The sequence below is a fragment of the Citrus sinensis genome, chromosome 9 (genome assembly GCF_022201045.2).
Source record: "Citrus sinensis cultivar Valencia sweet orange chromosome 9, DVS_A1.0, whole genome shotgun sequence".
Lineage (NCBI taxonomy): Eukaryota > Viridiplantae > Streptophyta > Magnoliopsida > Sapindales > Rutaceae > Citrus > Citrus sinensis.
Genome location: NC_068564.1, coordinates 26799812 through 26816267, shown reverse-complemented (window position 1 = coordinate 26816267; position 16456 = coordinate 26799812). Strand labels below are relative to the sequence as shown.

The following is a 16456-nucleotide window of genomic DNA, read 5'->3' as shown; positions in this document are numbered from 1 at the left end:
TTACAGTATGACACTTGTCACATTCAGAAAAAAATTAGAGAGGATTTGGCATCCTTTTTGGCGGTTTTACAACGATAATAATTAAAATGTAAAAGTACATACCTACATCGGTCTTGATTGTCAAAAATCTGTATAATTCCAAATATTGATGTAGTCATTTATATCCGAGGTGGTGCTGTATTGTGAGTTTGGAAAATTTGATCCAATGAGGTCGACCTGCATATGGTCTAGTGATTCACCCAACATGCTGTCGCCATTCTGCTGGAGCAAGATGTCAGAACTGGTTCCTAATGCTGCACTGATTCTATTCGATGGTTCATACCCCATAATATTTGTGTCATTATATAAACCACTTATGCTGGTGTCACAACATCTTTGCTGGGTTGTGCCTCCACTACCGACATTGTCCCGAAATATGAACCTATTAGAGTCGTTGCCACAGGGTTCTTTAGATCTCACATTATTATTTGCCTTGCACGTACGTACAGTGTGGCCGCCTTCTCTGCATTTCTTACATTTTCTCTGCTCTGTTGGTCTAACCTTTAATTTCTTAGCAGCTCCTTTGGTCAAAACAACCACTGGGTCTTTCACCAAAGGTGCTCTTTGCCTTTCTCCCTTTCTTCCAGATGGCTCAGCAATTGAACACATTCCTTCCAATCTTAATGACAACTTGTGAATATCTATGATGGCCATATTGTAGGCGTCAATACTTTTACCTACAAATTTCAATAAACCTCGACATGCTGTGTGGATTGAACCCACTCGTGCTTCAACGCTCATATATTGTGCAACATCGTTAACGAACTCGCTCGGAATAACCTCTAACTTTGCGTCCTTTCTCCATCTAGATAAGATCATACAATTTGGGATTTCAGGTAAATTTTCTGCCTTCATCACAACAAAAGAATGAGAACAAGGCATCCCCACACTGTTATAGTGCATGCAAGTACATGATAATTTTCTTGATTCTATATAAAGTATCACGGTATGTTCCTTATGCTGGTTGCCAAATTTCTTGACCTGATATGTCTTCGATAACATATCTTCTTCGATTAGAGTAGCTGTTAGCAACCCCTCCTTATCAATTTCTTCACGAACCATATAAAACACAGCCTTTGTATATACATCCGCCGCTTGCTGTTCATATTTCTTCAAGTGTGTTGTTAGAATTGGACAGCCGTCGGTACTATCAAAATCATCTTTTCCTTCACTCTCTCGCTGTCGATCCATGAGACGGTCCATTTGCTTCACAAAGTCTCTAAGTCTCAATTTTCTGTTGACATAATGATTCAAATAAGCATTCATTCCCTCTGACCTTTGTGTGCTACGCATTCCCCCAAAGAAATTTCCTTTAAGATATGCCTCTGCCCATAATTTTCGTTCCTCGTACACCTTCTTCACCCACTCATTAGTTTCGACTCTATGTTTTTGAACCATCAATACCCATTTATGGTTGAATTCATCTTCGTTATATGGTTGGAACATGAACCTTCTGAAATCATTGACAAATTCAGTGTTGTGAATATTTGCTTGCGCATTTCGGCCTAAATGCCAACAACATAGCCTGTGAACTGAGACCGGAAAAGTCTTGATGATAGCATTTCTCATTGCGCGATCTCCATCTGTTATAACAGTTGCTGGTTGTTTTCCCTCCATTGCTGCCAAGAATGTCTGTAACAACCAGACATAAGTGTGCTCCTTTTCATCCGATAGTAAGGCAAACCCAAAAACTATGGACTTTCGGTGGTGGTTTATTCCTAGAAATACAACAAACGGTTTTCTGTATGCATTTGTTCGATATGTTGCATCAAATGCTAACACATCTCCAAACACAGCATAATCCGCTCGTGCCCCTCCATCACACCAAAATAGGTCTCCTAACCTGTGTTCTTGATCAATAGTATACTCATAAAAGAACGATGGATCTGCACTTTTCTTCCCTTCCAGATACGACAAACATGTCTCAGCGTCATTTTCTTTTAAGTCTTGCCTCCTCATGGAGTCAAGCCCATTTTGCACATCTTTTCTCATGAATCCAACATTTTTGTAGCCACCTGATCGTTCAACCATATACTCATGGATCTGCGACGGTTTTACTCCAACTTTATGTAATGCGGATGCCGCAATCAAATCTGGACCCTTTATATTCCTATGTGATCGAATGAAGTGTACTTGTCCGATTGGAGTTAGATTATGATTGTGTTTCCCATAAAAAAATGTACAAACCCATGCAGTTTTCCTTTCATTAAGCGAAATTCGAAATTCAGCTCGACATCCCGTCCTTGTTAAAGGTCTTGCTTCCCTTGACCTGTTGGCAAGTCGAAGGTATTTCTGAGGCCGAAAACCTTGTTTACTGCATACCCACTGTCTTCCAGTCAACATGCCTTGTTTATCGTATCTTTTGGTGTTTCTTCGAACACCAAATCCAACGAACTTTGCGTATTCGTGGTAAAAATGATCGGCCTCGTCTTCCGTTGTAAATTCTTTTCCCACAAATTCCATGTTATCTATAGTCTCTTGAGTTTGTACACCTCTTGTTTCTGTAACCTCATTTTCGTTTTCGTCTGGTCCATCGACGTTAATTTGTTGCTCTAAATCATGATTATTAGAAGATTGTAATAGTCTGGTTGCGTTCTCTCTAGTTTCATCATCCGTCCAGTCATTGCTGTTACTCGTCTGTGTCCGGAATGATGTTCCCTCATTCATCTCGTCTTTAAAGTTTGCTCCACTATTTTCATTGTCTGTACACGCCATAATTTGATGTTGATCTTAGACTGCACACAAAACTGTAACAACTCTGAGTCTGTAGACACTAATAATAACACTAGTTTTATACTCCCGAACATATGCCCACAATATACCATAAACATGTACATTCGTACAATTTCATTATATGTTTACAGTGGGGAGAATAATTGAGTGTTTAAAACGTGTGCCATTTCGTGTTGGTTCGAATACAAAAATATAGCATATTTATAATTTTTCAGTGGCAACATTTCGAAACAATACACCCCCCTCCCCCCCCATTTTCTTCTGACTGTGTTTGCCTGATAAGCAATTAAGTTCATTCGATTAACAATAATAATTGCAAATGAAATTGTACCTCTGCTATTATGATTCAGTAAACTCTAATGTATGCTTCAGCAACTTATTGTACTAGCGCATTGTCTCCGTTTCGAAGGTCTTGTTTCTTAACTCCATCCGGGATAATGCCAGAAATATGTGGACTATAATAATACATGTTGTACCCACCAACGTTGCGTCAACGAAAACTTGCTTGCATCCCAAGCACATTTTTGGCGCCTTCTCCGGTTTCATTTCCCTCCTTCCCAATTTTTAGAGGTTTAAACAATTTTGCGCTTCAGTCTTATTCATTTCGCAACGCAATGAATATCACCATTATTGATTAAGCGCCCTTAAGCCCAATTCGTTATTTGTCTTTTGGCCCAAATACAGATGGTAAAAGGTTGATGGAGAAATCAAACTCATTTCAAACAAGTTATAAAATCTAGCCCATTACTATTTTCTCCACGAAATTATAATTAACACCCACGATTGATATTGCACATTCCACTTTGTAACATGACAACTGTGCGTGGCTAGTGGGAACTTTCTGTTACATTGATGAAAGGTCTTTTAATGTTCCAATTTCAACCACTAACGAAATTTACTTTACTTTATGATTACTGGATTAGACATTGGCATGACCATTTCATTTCATCTGAACAATATACTTTATAAAATCCGCTTGTACAAGCGTAGACAATAAATTTCTTAAGTTTAGAGTCTTCTTTCGATCTTCTTACTCTTTGTGAACTCCTATCGATTTTTTCTATAACATCACACACATTATTACATCCAAGTAGCATAAATCTAGTGGTATATAAACCCGGCACCCTGGGTTAGTACCAAGGTCAATTAAAAGCTATATTGAGTTGTTTTCATATGGAATAATGTATTATTCCTTAAAAAGAATAATTTATTTATATTTGCTAAAAAACCACCACTTTTTAACCATGAGTGTTAGTAAGTGAACAATTGTAATTACCTGGATGTAATTATTCATAAATTATTAAGGCAAATACAAAACTTATTGAATACAAACATTCAAACGATTCGGGAATCAAAATAAGAATCATGGGGCGTACCACAATGAGGAAATTAGGAATCAATGGCCTCTATTAGGGGTGGCAAAAATACCCTGTCGGTCCGGACATGTGGCATCCCTTACGTTTTTGGGCAGGGTATTATCTGGCCTGGATGTAAAGCCGGCCCGATTTTGGGCATCATTTCATAAACCTGGCATTCAGATTTTATTAAAAAATATTATAAAATATATATAATTTTAAATTTTATTTTATATTTGACTCATTTATTACACATATATAAAGTTTTAAACACTTAAAGTTCATATTTTCATGTTAAATTTTATTAAAATTAATTTTAAACTTGTAAAATTACCAAAAAATTCAAAAAAACACATATCATATTAAAAAATATAACATCCGAGTACCCGGATAAAGCCCGGCACAACTCGGCCCATGCATCTATGCATCCGGGTCAGGTCCGCTCATTGTGAGACTCGGACCCGGCCTAGGGTTTTGCCAACCCTACCCTCCATCTGTAGGGAGGTGGAAATAAGTCTTCCATTCGGGATTCTCTACGTTTTCCCTCCCCAAATTATGATAATGCACAACATTATCGTTATTTGGTATTAATTAACATATTATAATAAATAATTTTGTTAATATATTATTACACGTAATAAATATATTAATATATTTATTTTACAATAACAATAAATTAAAATAGATGATTACATAATGAGAAAATAACTATATTACTTTATAATAATAATGAGCAAAATTCATTAAGTACATTTTAGGTTGTTGCACACAAAACTGTAACTCGTTCTGAATGTGCTTAATAGACAAAGTAAATGGCAAGTATAATTGCACTAGCCTTCGTAATCATACTATAGTCAAATATACTAGTGCCACTAGATATAAACTAGCGGATAACTTCAGCTCATTTGAAATGCCGATAGGATTACAAAGTTTGCTGAGAGACAATGAGGGAAAACCATCTTTCTCTATAGGCATAATAAACTATATTGTTCAATTGGAAAAACATTTGCAGAATAGTGAATATTAAACCACTTAACCGTGTTAAAAATGGTCCAACCAAGGTTGACATCTGGACCACCACCCAATCACTTTAAAAAATAAGTTATTCAGCACAGGAGACCAAGCAGAACTAGCAATAATTGCTCCTGATTGACGAAATTCGATGAATTGGTATAAACTGCAACTATGAAAGCGAAAAAAAAAGTTAAAACACGATTACATATAAAACACGCAGTAATAATTGTTCTTCACTTTTATGCGGTGCAAATGTATACTAACAAAGATACTTATCGTTATAAACGTGGACGAAATTAATTATCTCTCATGTGTTAAAGTTATGGAAAATAACAACATTTTCGTTACTCTTGCCTTTTCATGCCGGAACAATATATCGTTTGTATGCTTCGTATCATTTTGTTCATTGTTTCCCATCATGGGTGACATTTTCAGCGTTAAATATTTAAACCACGTTGTATCATTTATGACGACGAGTAGTGACTTCACTTTGGTGGTAAGAATCACATAAAGATATATTTGGGCCTATGCTTTAAGGTTTGCACTAGAAGCCAATACATGCCATGATTCCATTCATACTCCATAAAATTTACATACAAAATATAAATGCCGACTTTCTCTCATATTCCTACCTAACCCATAAAAGTCATCAAAATAAGTCGACAAGTTTCATAGCCACTACTCACATTCTACTACTTCGGTACACCACATTTTGTTAACTAGCCTACATAACAACATTATTATGGACATAACACGTACACTATTCCTGACAGCGATGGTGCGAAAAATAACAAAAGTTACATGCTTTCTGCTTTTTCAACGAAGGAGCTGATATTCACGCATGGTGGATGTCTCGGCAGTCGATCCAATCCCAGAATGTGGATCCAAATTATTTGCTTGAGTGCGCTGCAAGAAATTAAGGAGTTATTAAATTTCAAGCAATAAACAACTACAAGTCGCTACCACAAAATTAATGCAAACTTACAATAGTTTAATATAAAATATGCAGCATAAAAAAAAGTGACAAATAATGTCGCTTAATGTTATATATGAAAATATATATGACCCTATAGAAGAAGGGTGGAGCCGAACAGTTACTGGTTCGGGGGATGAAAAGGTTGTCGCCTGTATAGGGGCCTTGCACGTTCGCTTACTATGGCCGCCAGTCCCGCACTTCTTGCACTTGTAACGACGTTTACCCAGAATGGTCGTTGTGACTCCTCTTGCACTTGTACCAGAGTCAGCATGAATGATCCCACCCACTGATGGACTCAAAATTGGATGTTTAATGGTTCCATCAACAATAGTAGGCAAATCTTCAAGGTCAGCCAGTCTGCCCCGTGCAGGTTGTGATTGTTGGCTACAACCTGCTCCTTCATCATAGCCTCTAAAAAGAACATTGATTTCTAATTTCAGGAAGCCTCTCAGAATGCACTCCCGTACGATCTTTGCCAAACAATCATCGGTCGGGACATCAATCGATATATGAGCCCAGGGGACTGTTGCCTTTGGATTGAAATCTTGCACATTAGGTGATGTTGCACCAACGACGACCATTGCTGCCAAACTACAGAGTTGGTGGACTTTGAAGTGCATAGGCCTCACCGTTTGAAGAAGCACGATGCGTCCCATGTACAGAAGCTCAAACCTAAAGTAAAGCGGATGGGGGATTTCTGGTATTTGTTGTTCCATCTCCTTTGGGTCCTGCACAATAATGATTTTCACGAGTTCGTTACAATGAATTTTAAGTATCTAACTGTAACATAAAAATAAAAGAGAGATATTGGAGAATAACAAGTAACAGAAATGGTAAACTACTCTCAAACTAAGTCATCCACTTCAATCGGAAGTAATTGGCGATTTTCCTAAATGACATAACATGTATTTATATGCGATTATAAGAATTCACTGTTCTGCCTTTCGTGGTCATCAAGAATGCAACAGAATCATCTAATTATTTTTAAATCAACGAACACTATTCGTTGACAGTGCAAATGCAGGCTTACTTTGTAGTTGATTGACAACATTTAGCCCACTCAGTTAATTGTTATGTTCGGGTCCACGTATTTTCACGCGTTACAGAAGAAAACAAAAAAAAATTCACCTGTATTTAACAAAGAAGCCGAAGCACATTGCATTGATTACACGTAATAAGATAAAAACTAATCAAGTTGCATATACGAGAAAATGGTAAACGGGTCATTGCCCAAAACTAGGATGTACTCCTACTTCTAGGTCTAATAATTTCTAGTGATCAGATAGGGTGCATAATTGTTGATTTAATGACCTTGGGAGTTGCATTTAAGCTATAGATCAGTTTCGGTGCCATGATTGACAACAACTTCCACAGGGTGGATAATTGTTTTTTAAGATGATTGTTTGGCAACAACTTTATAGTTTCATATTATCCACATATTCTCCCTGCAAAACAATTTGGTTATCGGAATGTAGATTTATGTTACCCAGCTTGTCCGCATATTTCTTCGGCAGCAAGGAACGATGATAACGCCGTACGATTTTGACTGATTTCAATGTCACCATTTACATTGACTGTAATGAGTTAACTTCTCAGGATCAACGAGACCATGCAATCTGTTGTATCATCACCTTCGTTCATACCAGAAGTAGAGGAAATGGAGGTAGTCAATTCGTTGATTATATCACAATGGAGCACGTTAATTTGGTCACATATAAGCACTGATCTAGTACACTGAAACATACTGACATTTATGAATAGTCATCACAATTATCCATGATCTTATGTTAGTATGTGTTATATTTAGCTATTACAGATATATTGGATAACTCTTCTTCTTTTGCTGGACTACTACCTGCTTAAATTGCTTTTGATTATCTAATTTTGAAAATTAGCTTATAGCTAAGGGTGGGCACAGTTCGGTTCGGTTCGGATCGGTTTTTTCAGTTTTGGGCCTATTGGAGCTATTTTGAATTTTCAAATTTTTAGCCCATTAGGTTTCATAAGTGTAATAATTTTTTTAAACAAGTTCATCCTAATTTCATTACAAATATTAACAATAAATACAAAGTATTTAAAACACATTTTATCAATAATATCTTACTAACTATTAATAAATAATTAAATAAACAATCTATAATAATAAGATGCTAGTTTAAAAAAAAATAAAGAAAACTTAATGGTAAGCAACATCAATCAACTATCATTTACTCCTCAGCGACTTGCTGTTGTTCTTGAGATTGCATTGGCCTAAAAAATTCTTCATGAAATTGAAATTTATAAAATTTACGAAATTGTTATATATTTGATTTTAGTGTTTAATTTGGGACATAAAAATTTGCAAAATTGTAACACTAACATATATATATACTCTGATTGTGTGTATGCAAGTTTATGTTAGCTATCTTACACAATCAGTTAAAAATTAACACATTTATTTTAATAAAATTTAAAAATAATTCGGTTTTTCGGTTCAGTTAAATGAACCGAATACCGAACTGACATTTCGGTTTGTTTATATATTGTACCGTTCATTTTTTTTTTTTAAAAAAACATACCGAATTCGAAAAAACCATCGATTCGGTTCGGTTTTTTTAAGACTACGATTTTTTTGCCCACCCCTACTTATAGCGTGTCATTTTTAAATGCTTCACCTCGAAGTAAAAATAATTGTTATGGGACATTCTACATAATTTAGATCCACTTTTCCATCTTGCATTTATTGTGAAATGATAAGACCTCCTCCTGCGTAACTGATATTGAAGAAAATTTAGCTTAAATTCTATCAAGCGAACGAGCGCACTTAGACAAAATAAGTACATTGGGGTATTTTGGTCATTTTGTCTGGCCGAATAAAGTGTGAAATAACGTCCCCAAGGTTGTTGCGCAATTCGACGGATATGTGCCATCTCATTTTCATTCTGATCCAATGGTCTTCGTTGTGACAACGGCAGCCCCAAGACTAGTAAGTAATGAGAACTTTTCCCGTTCATGTCAACGTCATGTACATACAATAAATGCCTAAAAAGGGTGCATCAACTTATGACCTGAATAACAATTGAGAGAAGTAAAGGTGCAACTAAAGCTCTCCATCTTGGACTTCACAAACTATACAGCCATCCTTCGAGATCTAACTCTCTGGACCAACCATGTCAGGTTGGTGCATTATCTTTCCTTCTATTGATTGTGATAAATTTGTGAGATCCTCATTCATGCAAATGTTTTCTTATTTTCCCGTTCGGGTAGTTGACAAAGGGCTTTACCCGTGAATATTCCAGTTTCAAATATTCACACATAACGAATCAGTTATGGTTGGGTTAAACAAAGATCCTGCAAAACTTTACATTGACTGTAATTAATGCGATGTAGTTTGTTGGTTCCCAATTTAGTGTAATTATTGAACTTTTTATTTCAGCCGAATCTGTTTCCAGTTACACTCCCAGTTGTAATTATGTATTTGTGAATGATTAACATATAAGGTTGAAATCTTATGTTTTACGACCCATCAAATTTTTTTCTATTGCACATAGTACTTTTCTTCGCTTAACTAACAATTTTTTTGTTTCACAAAATAATTCTAAAACATGTTGGTATGTTATTTTCCCATGCACCATAAATTTGTAACAGTTTTGTTTCAATCAGCCACCACATTTACCTCAATTAATGGTCTCCATGTTGTAAGGGTATGTTTCATGCCTAAGCAGATGCCAGCCATGGGTTTAAGCCAAATGGTTATTTATAATAGTTCCAATTTCTTCAAGTTTTGTCCTTTTTTTCTAATTATTTAGGGTTCACTATCTAATTTATTGATAGTGTTTCTGTGAAGCATGTATTTGGAAGGCGTTTATGTCATAATTTAAGTATTCCTATTGTTTGTTTATGGTTTACCCTGGTCTTCTAATCTATTGTAACAACACAGTTCATGTTTTTTATACGGGTCGATTGTAGATTCGTTTAAATTAGCCATAGTTCCAATAACTGAGTGGTGAATGGTCCTCCAATTGCAGGCGACCGGAGGATAAATAACAACATGGACCTGGAGTTCTCTTGCAGTTTCAGTGCAAACTGTTGGACTTTTTCTTTCACAACTGCTATTGGAAAATTTGAGGCATCATGGGGGGAAGATGGCCGTCACCTATCAATGACCTTCACGGTGAATGGGGTTGACTTTGTGTTTGGGGTAGCTCGTAAGTTATTGGAACTGCTCATCCAGACATAAGTGTAGCTACTACCTGATGGTGTATTTTGTAAATGTTATTATTGTCCAAGTGGGCACAAATCAGGAGCAAGTTGACCGAAGAGTTGTCCTTCTTACGTAGTCGAATGTTTTTGAATGTTAGAATACTATAGATAAGCCATCATGTAATGGCTTTATCAATGGTAATAACAGTCGTACTATACCACTTCTGTCATATTTGGTGCTGTTTTGGATAAAACTCATTGTACTTATTTATGCATTGCCTGTTAATACATAAAGTTTAATGCAAATCATACATACATTGATAGGTCTATTATATGCATGCAATTATTTGAATTGAATGTTGCACCTGTACCAAAAACCCCATCCTTACTAGTTTGCAAATGAATCTCATAGGCATGTTGTTTATATAAAGAATGTACAGGCCCATAATATTGAATGGGCCTCAACAAACTCCCAACTATCATTTTTTTGTCATGAAATATTATAGGAACATGAGGATCTTTATGGTTTATTTGAAGGCACTTGGACATATTGATTCTTATTGAAGAGTAGGCTGTGAGAGTTCAATGTGCAGGGTGAGAATTAATTGAAGGAGCTTTTACCCATGAACTGCATTTATCCAATGGATGAGATATTGGATCATTATATTAATTACAATTTACGGAGGCATTAATGATATTATACAAGAACATGTGTTAATGAATTCATATGGATAGATGGTTGAAGAAGACAGCACCAGCTCAATCAATATCTCCTCCACTAACAATATGTTGTAGCGTAGCATGTGGCATCCCTTATCATAACAGGAAAATTATGTCAATTATATTAATGTCATATATACGTGGGGTGAACTAAAAATGCAATCGTACAATGGGAGTCGAAACCACTTGGGTGTATGCTGCATTACAAAAGTGTAGTCTGATTAGTGCGGAATTCACTCTGCAAAAAAGAGTGCAATAAACAGGAAAAAGTCACTTGATTGAACTTATTACAATTGAAGCACCACTCATTTCGTTCCCTTAATAAATTCCTCATAAAACCAAGTAACACTGCAACAATCTCCGTGAGTCTTCATGCTGAGGCTGACAACTCCAATTTCTAAAGATTATGCGATGTGAGGTTAAAAGCATATCAAAGCAGCCTATATTTTTGTCTTCCTCAATTCACACGTCCAATACAGAGAAAATATGATACGGAAAAATTGGATAAATTGCGAAAATTTAACTCTTAATCATATAACTTTGAGTTTATTAATCGAAAATTTAACCAAGTACACGACGAATATGAAACCATGAACCAACCTGCACGGTTATGAACAAAAGTCTTACATTCCATAATTATCTTAGAGCAATTTGTGCGATAATACTCTATTACTAACGAAAGCCATATATGCACAAATGCTAATTACGCACTAGATCCAGGTTGAAACAACCAACCATTGACGACTAGTGCACCCACCACTGCTGATGCAGCGGCCAGAGTAGTACCCAAAAACCAAACAATACCCTCTAGCCTACGAACGCGTCTGTTAACATCATTATTGATTTGAGGAAGTGGATGCATTTCCCGCAACACATGCAATCTGGCGTCTGCGAAATCATAAATGTTGTAGCACTCCTCGATATCTGGCAGCCAAAATTCCTAAAATTTGCACGTGTCACAAGCAAAATACAACCGGCCAGGATTCGCAGAAGATTCTGAAATCCTCACAATGGACCGCCTGCGTTCAGGGCACCTACAGTGTCTGTTCTTAATTCGGGGGTAAAGAGGCCTACCATCATTGGTGCTGCTAGACGATGCCATGGAAGCCCTGGTTCTTTTTTTCTTTGAAGTGGACTATAATAATTAAAAATAAAAACTAGGGTACAATTAATTTATTCTAAGTTTATCTCTAATCCCACCCATCTGTAGGTTTGAAATTCAAAATTCGAATGACTGTCTTTTCTGACAATGCAAATGTATTTTCTACAACTGTGGATCAGATGCATAGGGTTATTTCAGTAATTTTGGAACGAACAGAGCCGTCCCTGCATATCGGGATTAGTTAATCTCGCATAATATCACAGATCCCCATTAATGCATCAAAGTAATTTGTACATATTGTGATTACAAATATCACGAAACGAGGCCACGTGGCCCTTTCGAGAGGCAGATAAGAAAAGGTACTTGCTGCCCAAGTTTCAACGCACCAATAGTGTTGTCCATTAATTTCTTCGACAGAAATGTGGCCAGTAAATCGCAGCAGGGACAAAAATCCATGTCCACAATAAGTTTCGTTCACAGTGTTGAAATATTTTCATATAGTGTGTTGAATATGCATTCGAACAGTAACCAAAATAATTGATATTGACATGTCATTTATTGTTTCTAAGTTAAATGAATGTACTTCAGTAGGAGATGTGGGTGGCGGAGTAATATCTCTCACGCTCATCAACTCAGCAACTTATTTTCAAAGAAACAAGTGACCGTCCATTTGTAAATTAGGCTAATAAATGAAAGGTCGTGATCTAAGCAAAAAGAACCTTGGTGCCCAAGTAAGCTAACGATCCCCCATCTTCATCACCTATATTAATAATGAATCTCTCCAACTTCAAGTGAACCTATGCATATACTGCATAACCTAACGACGAAATTCCAGCTTATAAGTAAGTTATCGTCTTATGCTTTTATACATTTTTATAATGTCGGTGTTTAATGTAAGTGTACTTCTTCAAGTGAAATGATTATGTAACTTATGGATTATGGGTTCAAATGTCTATTTCAGCAAATCAATGGCAGCTGAACAAGTCCCAACAGAAGAGTGCTTTACTTTTGCCCTTGAATACATGGATAGAACGGTGCTGCTGAAAACTAACAAGCCCTTCGACTTCAATATGCTTCAGCTATGTAACGTAGCCTCCATGGTGCTGAAGCGACCTGAATCTCCCAGAAAGCATGTCTTTCGTCCAAGAGTTCACATCCCTTGGGCATTCAACTTGGATGTACCCGTAATATCTGACAACTTGCTTCACAAAATCGTGCAAGGTTGCATTAGAAGGGGACTTCGCAATCTCGATATAGGAGTATATTTCACTAATGCAGATGCCACCCAATTTCAGCCGCCAATGATAACCGGCATGCAGCCCAATGCATTGACAGTTGCGGCAACGAAGTCTGCACCAAATCAACCATCAAATTATCGAAAGCGTGAAAACCCAAGCATAAGTTCGAGTGACGAGGGTCCCAGCAAGCGATTTGCACAAGTGCAAAATGTTCCTGAGGATGTATCACCAAATGTTGTACATGAACGGGTGAGAGAATTACATAAATTGATGTTTTTGCGTACTTCACTTGATAATATTTCTAATGTATGATGTAGTGAATCCTCAGTTCACAGCCGTTCATTATTAGTAGCAGACGTAGAGGCAGAATTAATTACCTACTGTTTTGTGCTTGTTAATGTTCGAATTGTAACAAAAATTATTTCTGATTGTCTATTGAAGGAGGAGATGGAAACGACAGCGCAACAGCTCTGCGAAGACAGTGACGTGGCAACAAAAATAATTCCTACATCTCAATAGCTGAAGTGAATGGGCCCACTTCCAGAGATCGTCCCCTCTACGTTAATTAATATGTCTTTTTACTAAAGTTATGTAAGATGGTTGTGTGACTAGTATTATCAATGTTGCACCTGCCGAGTTTTAATGTTGTAATAATATGTCGTTGTTTTTGTGCTGCTTGCAATGTCTTGTGTACCATTTTTAAACATTTATTGGCTTCAGTCAGCAGGTGGCTGTAATGAGCATCGTCGTCACTGATAACAGTAGAGTTTGAATATTGTGGGTGAATGGTATGCGACAAATAACAAAAAAAATTATATTTTGTCAAAAGTGCAATAAGTCATAAAAGTAACTGGTTAATGATAAAGTTATGACATTGTTTTCCGCACAAGATTGTCACTCGTAAAAATTTATGGAAACCATTGTAACTCGTGTCATAGCAAAATTATAAGCCAGTATGTAAGGGTCCCAGCAAGGTACACATGCATTCAAGTTGTGAGGTGGGAGAAAACGAAACTAAGTAAGGTTCTTACTTTGAAACGGGTGACCTATCGGTTGAGGACCAATAGCAATATAAGTTAAGTTATGCCTTATGATAATTTGAGCGGAAACATTCATAAGTTTAACTTGTTTATTTAACTAGTTACAAGAACAAATCTTATGCTTCGTAAGGAAATCACCGAGCAAATTAAATGAACCTTGAAAGCTGCACTACATAACAGGAAGAATAAAATGAACATTCGACAGTCTACAATCAATTTACGAATAAGAGCAAACAAATACTCGAATATATACAAAATTTTCTTGTTTTTTACACTAACGAATTTGCTCAACCTACAACGAGGTTATATCAAAAACTTACATTTAATAGATAATCTGCACTTATTTGGAAATTGTCGATCCAATAAATAATCTAAAAATTTTCCTACATGCTAGTACATTTCTTCACTCATAAAAATTATTACGCAGTGTCGTTTGACCATTTGAACCGTTATTGCTCCTGCCCAGAAATTTCATCCTTAACATGTTAAGCCCAAAAAATTCCAACTTTCAGAACAAATTTATAAACTCTGCCAGAGATATTTCATTGTATGGGCTCTCCACTAATTGAGAAACACAATTAAAGGGCATATCCTTCAACAACAGGACCGTGAAGGCAAGTATAAATTTTAGCCAATGGCAAATCAATGTAACTCGTGTTGAATATGCGGCAACAAATGTATCGCGTAGGAGAATTTACTGAGGACGACACGTGTACTTACTTCAGATGCCTATCCAATAACTTGTTACTTGCCGTCCACTCCACGTACGAATAGAAATATTATGAACATCTTTATTATAAAACCATGATCTCCAAGGCTATGTGGTATATTTGTTGTTCCAGGAACACTATCACTTACAATTACACCACTACAGAACTAAAAGGGTTTATATGCAAGCAATTGGAAAAACAACCATGTGAAGAAGATCGAAGACAAGATTGTATGGACTGAGGTTTGGGATTGCTCAATATACACGGGTCAATGGTTATGAGTGACTTTTCGCGAGGTTAAGTTTGCAAGGAACAGGTGTTGTTTTTTAGGTATTCCTTTAATAACATCACATAATATCATTACTGCTATGATTTTCAATGCCATGATGAATGTGTTTTGACATAATGTTAGTCCGTATGTAATGTTCATGAAAATTAAGAATAAATTGTTATATAGAGGTATATTTATTTGGCCGAAATTGCACATGTATATAACGACATATAATCACTTATCTATTCACTGTTTAAATTCATTAATAAAATGTCTCGCTTATTATTTCCCCTATTCGGTCTGTTAAGACACCAATTTTGCTCAATGCAGGCAATTTGATCATTTTTACTTGTCCAACAAGTACATTGTTGTTGATAACATAATGGAGGCAAGAGATCAGACTATTGATCGTCATAAAAAGCAAAAATGTACTGATCAGAGCTCTCAATCAAAGGCAAATTTCACTCCAGTACAAGATTCTGTAGGGTCATATATGCAACAATCTGCACTTAATTTGGGCACAACAAAAAATACTTTTGAAAAAATTACCAGACATTTGAGGGAAAAAATAGTCCGAAGAGAATTGTTTGGGGGAAAACATGGGAAAGAAGAATCATGTAGATCATTTGAAAACCAGCCACTGAAACTAGGCAAATGCCCTGCAACTTCTAGTATAGCCGAACGACCCATAAAGAGTAATGAAAAACCGACAGGGAAGACAATTATGCTATCGCACAGAGACCTCATGGACACATTTGGACAGAATGATGTTTCTGATGCTGATGAAGATGATGTCATAAACAATTTACATACTTGTATAAACCTCATTGCTTCTGCAATTGATGAAGGGACAGGTCAATGGGTTCGTGAACATAACAAGGGGGCTACACAATCGTATTCCGATGATGAGGAAGATTTTATTCCAGACAACAATCACAGTGTCACTTACTTAGAGGGATACTGCTCGGACACTGATGTTACTGTACTGTACATAGGCACAATCCCTCGCTGCCGGGAAATACACCATACTACTGGTTTCTTATTTGAAGATAATGTGCATCACAAAATGATAATGC

General features: G+C 36.4%; 2 protein-coding genes across 2 annotated transcripts; both read right to left on the bottom strand.

Annotated features, from left to right (window-relative positions):
• Positions 1-120: 120 nt before the first annotated feature.
• On the bottom strand, positions 121-2754 carry LOC107176682 (protein FAR1-RELATED SEQUENCE 5-like). The gene has a single exon (XM_015529502.1). The coding sequence runs from the start codon at positions 2752-2754 to the stop codon at positions 121-123; it is 2634 nt and encodes an 877-aa protein (XP_015384988.1).
• Positions 2755-5748: 2994 nt separating this feature from the next.
• Positions 5749-6839, bottom strand: LOC127900040 (uncharacterized). Its single transcript, XM_052434411.1, has 2 exons — positions 6234-6839; positions 5749-6047 (listed from the first exon to the last, which is right to left on the bottom strand). Exons 1-2 carry the CDS (start codon positions 6831-6833, stop codon positions 5958-5960), a joined length of 690 nt encoding a protein of 229 aa, XP_052290371.1. The 5' UTR covers positions 6834-6839; the 3' UTR covers positions 5749-5957.
• Between the last annotated feature and the right edge of the window lie 9617 nt (positions 6840-16456).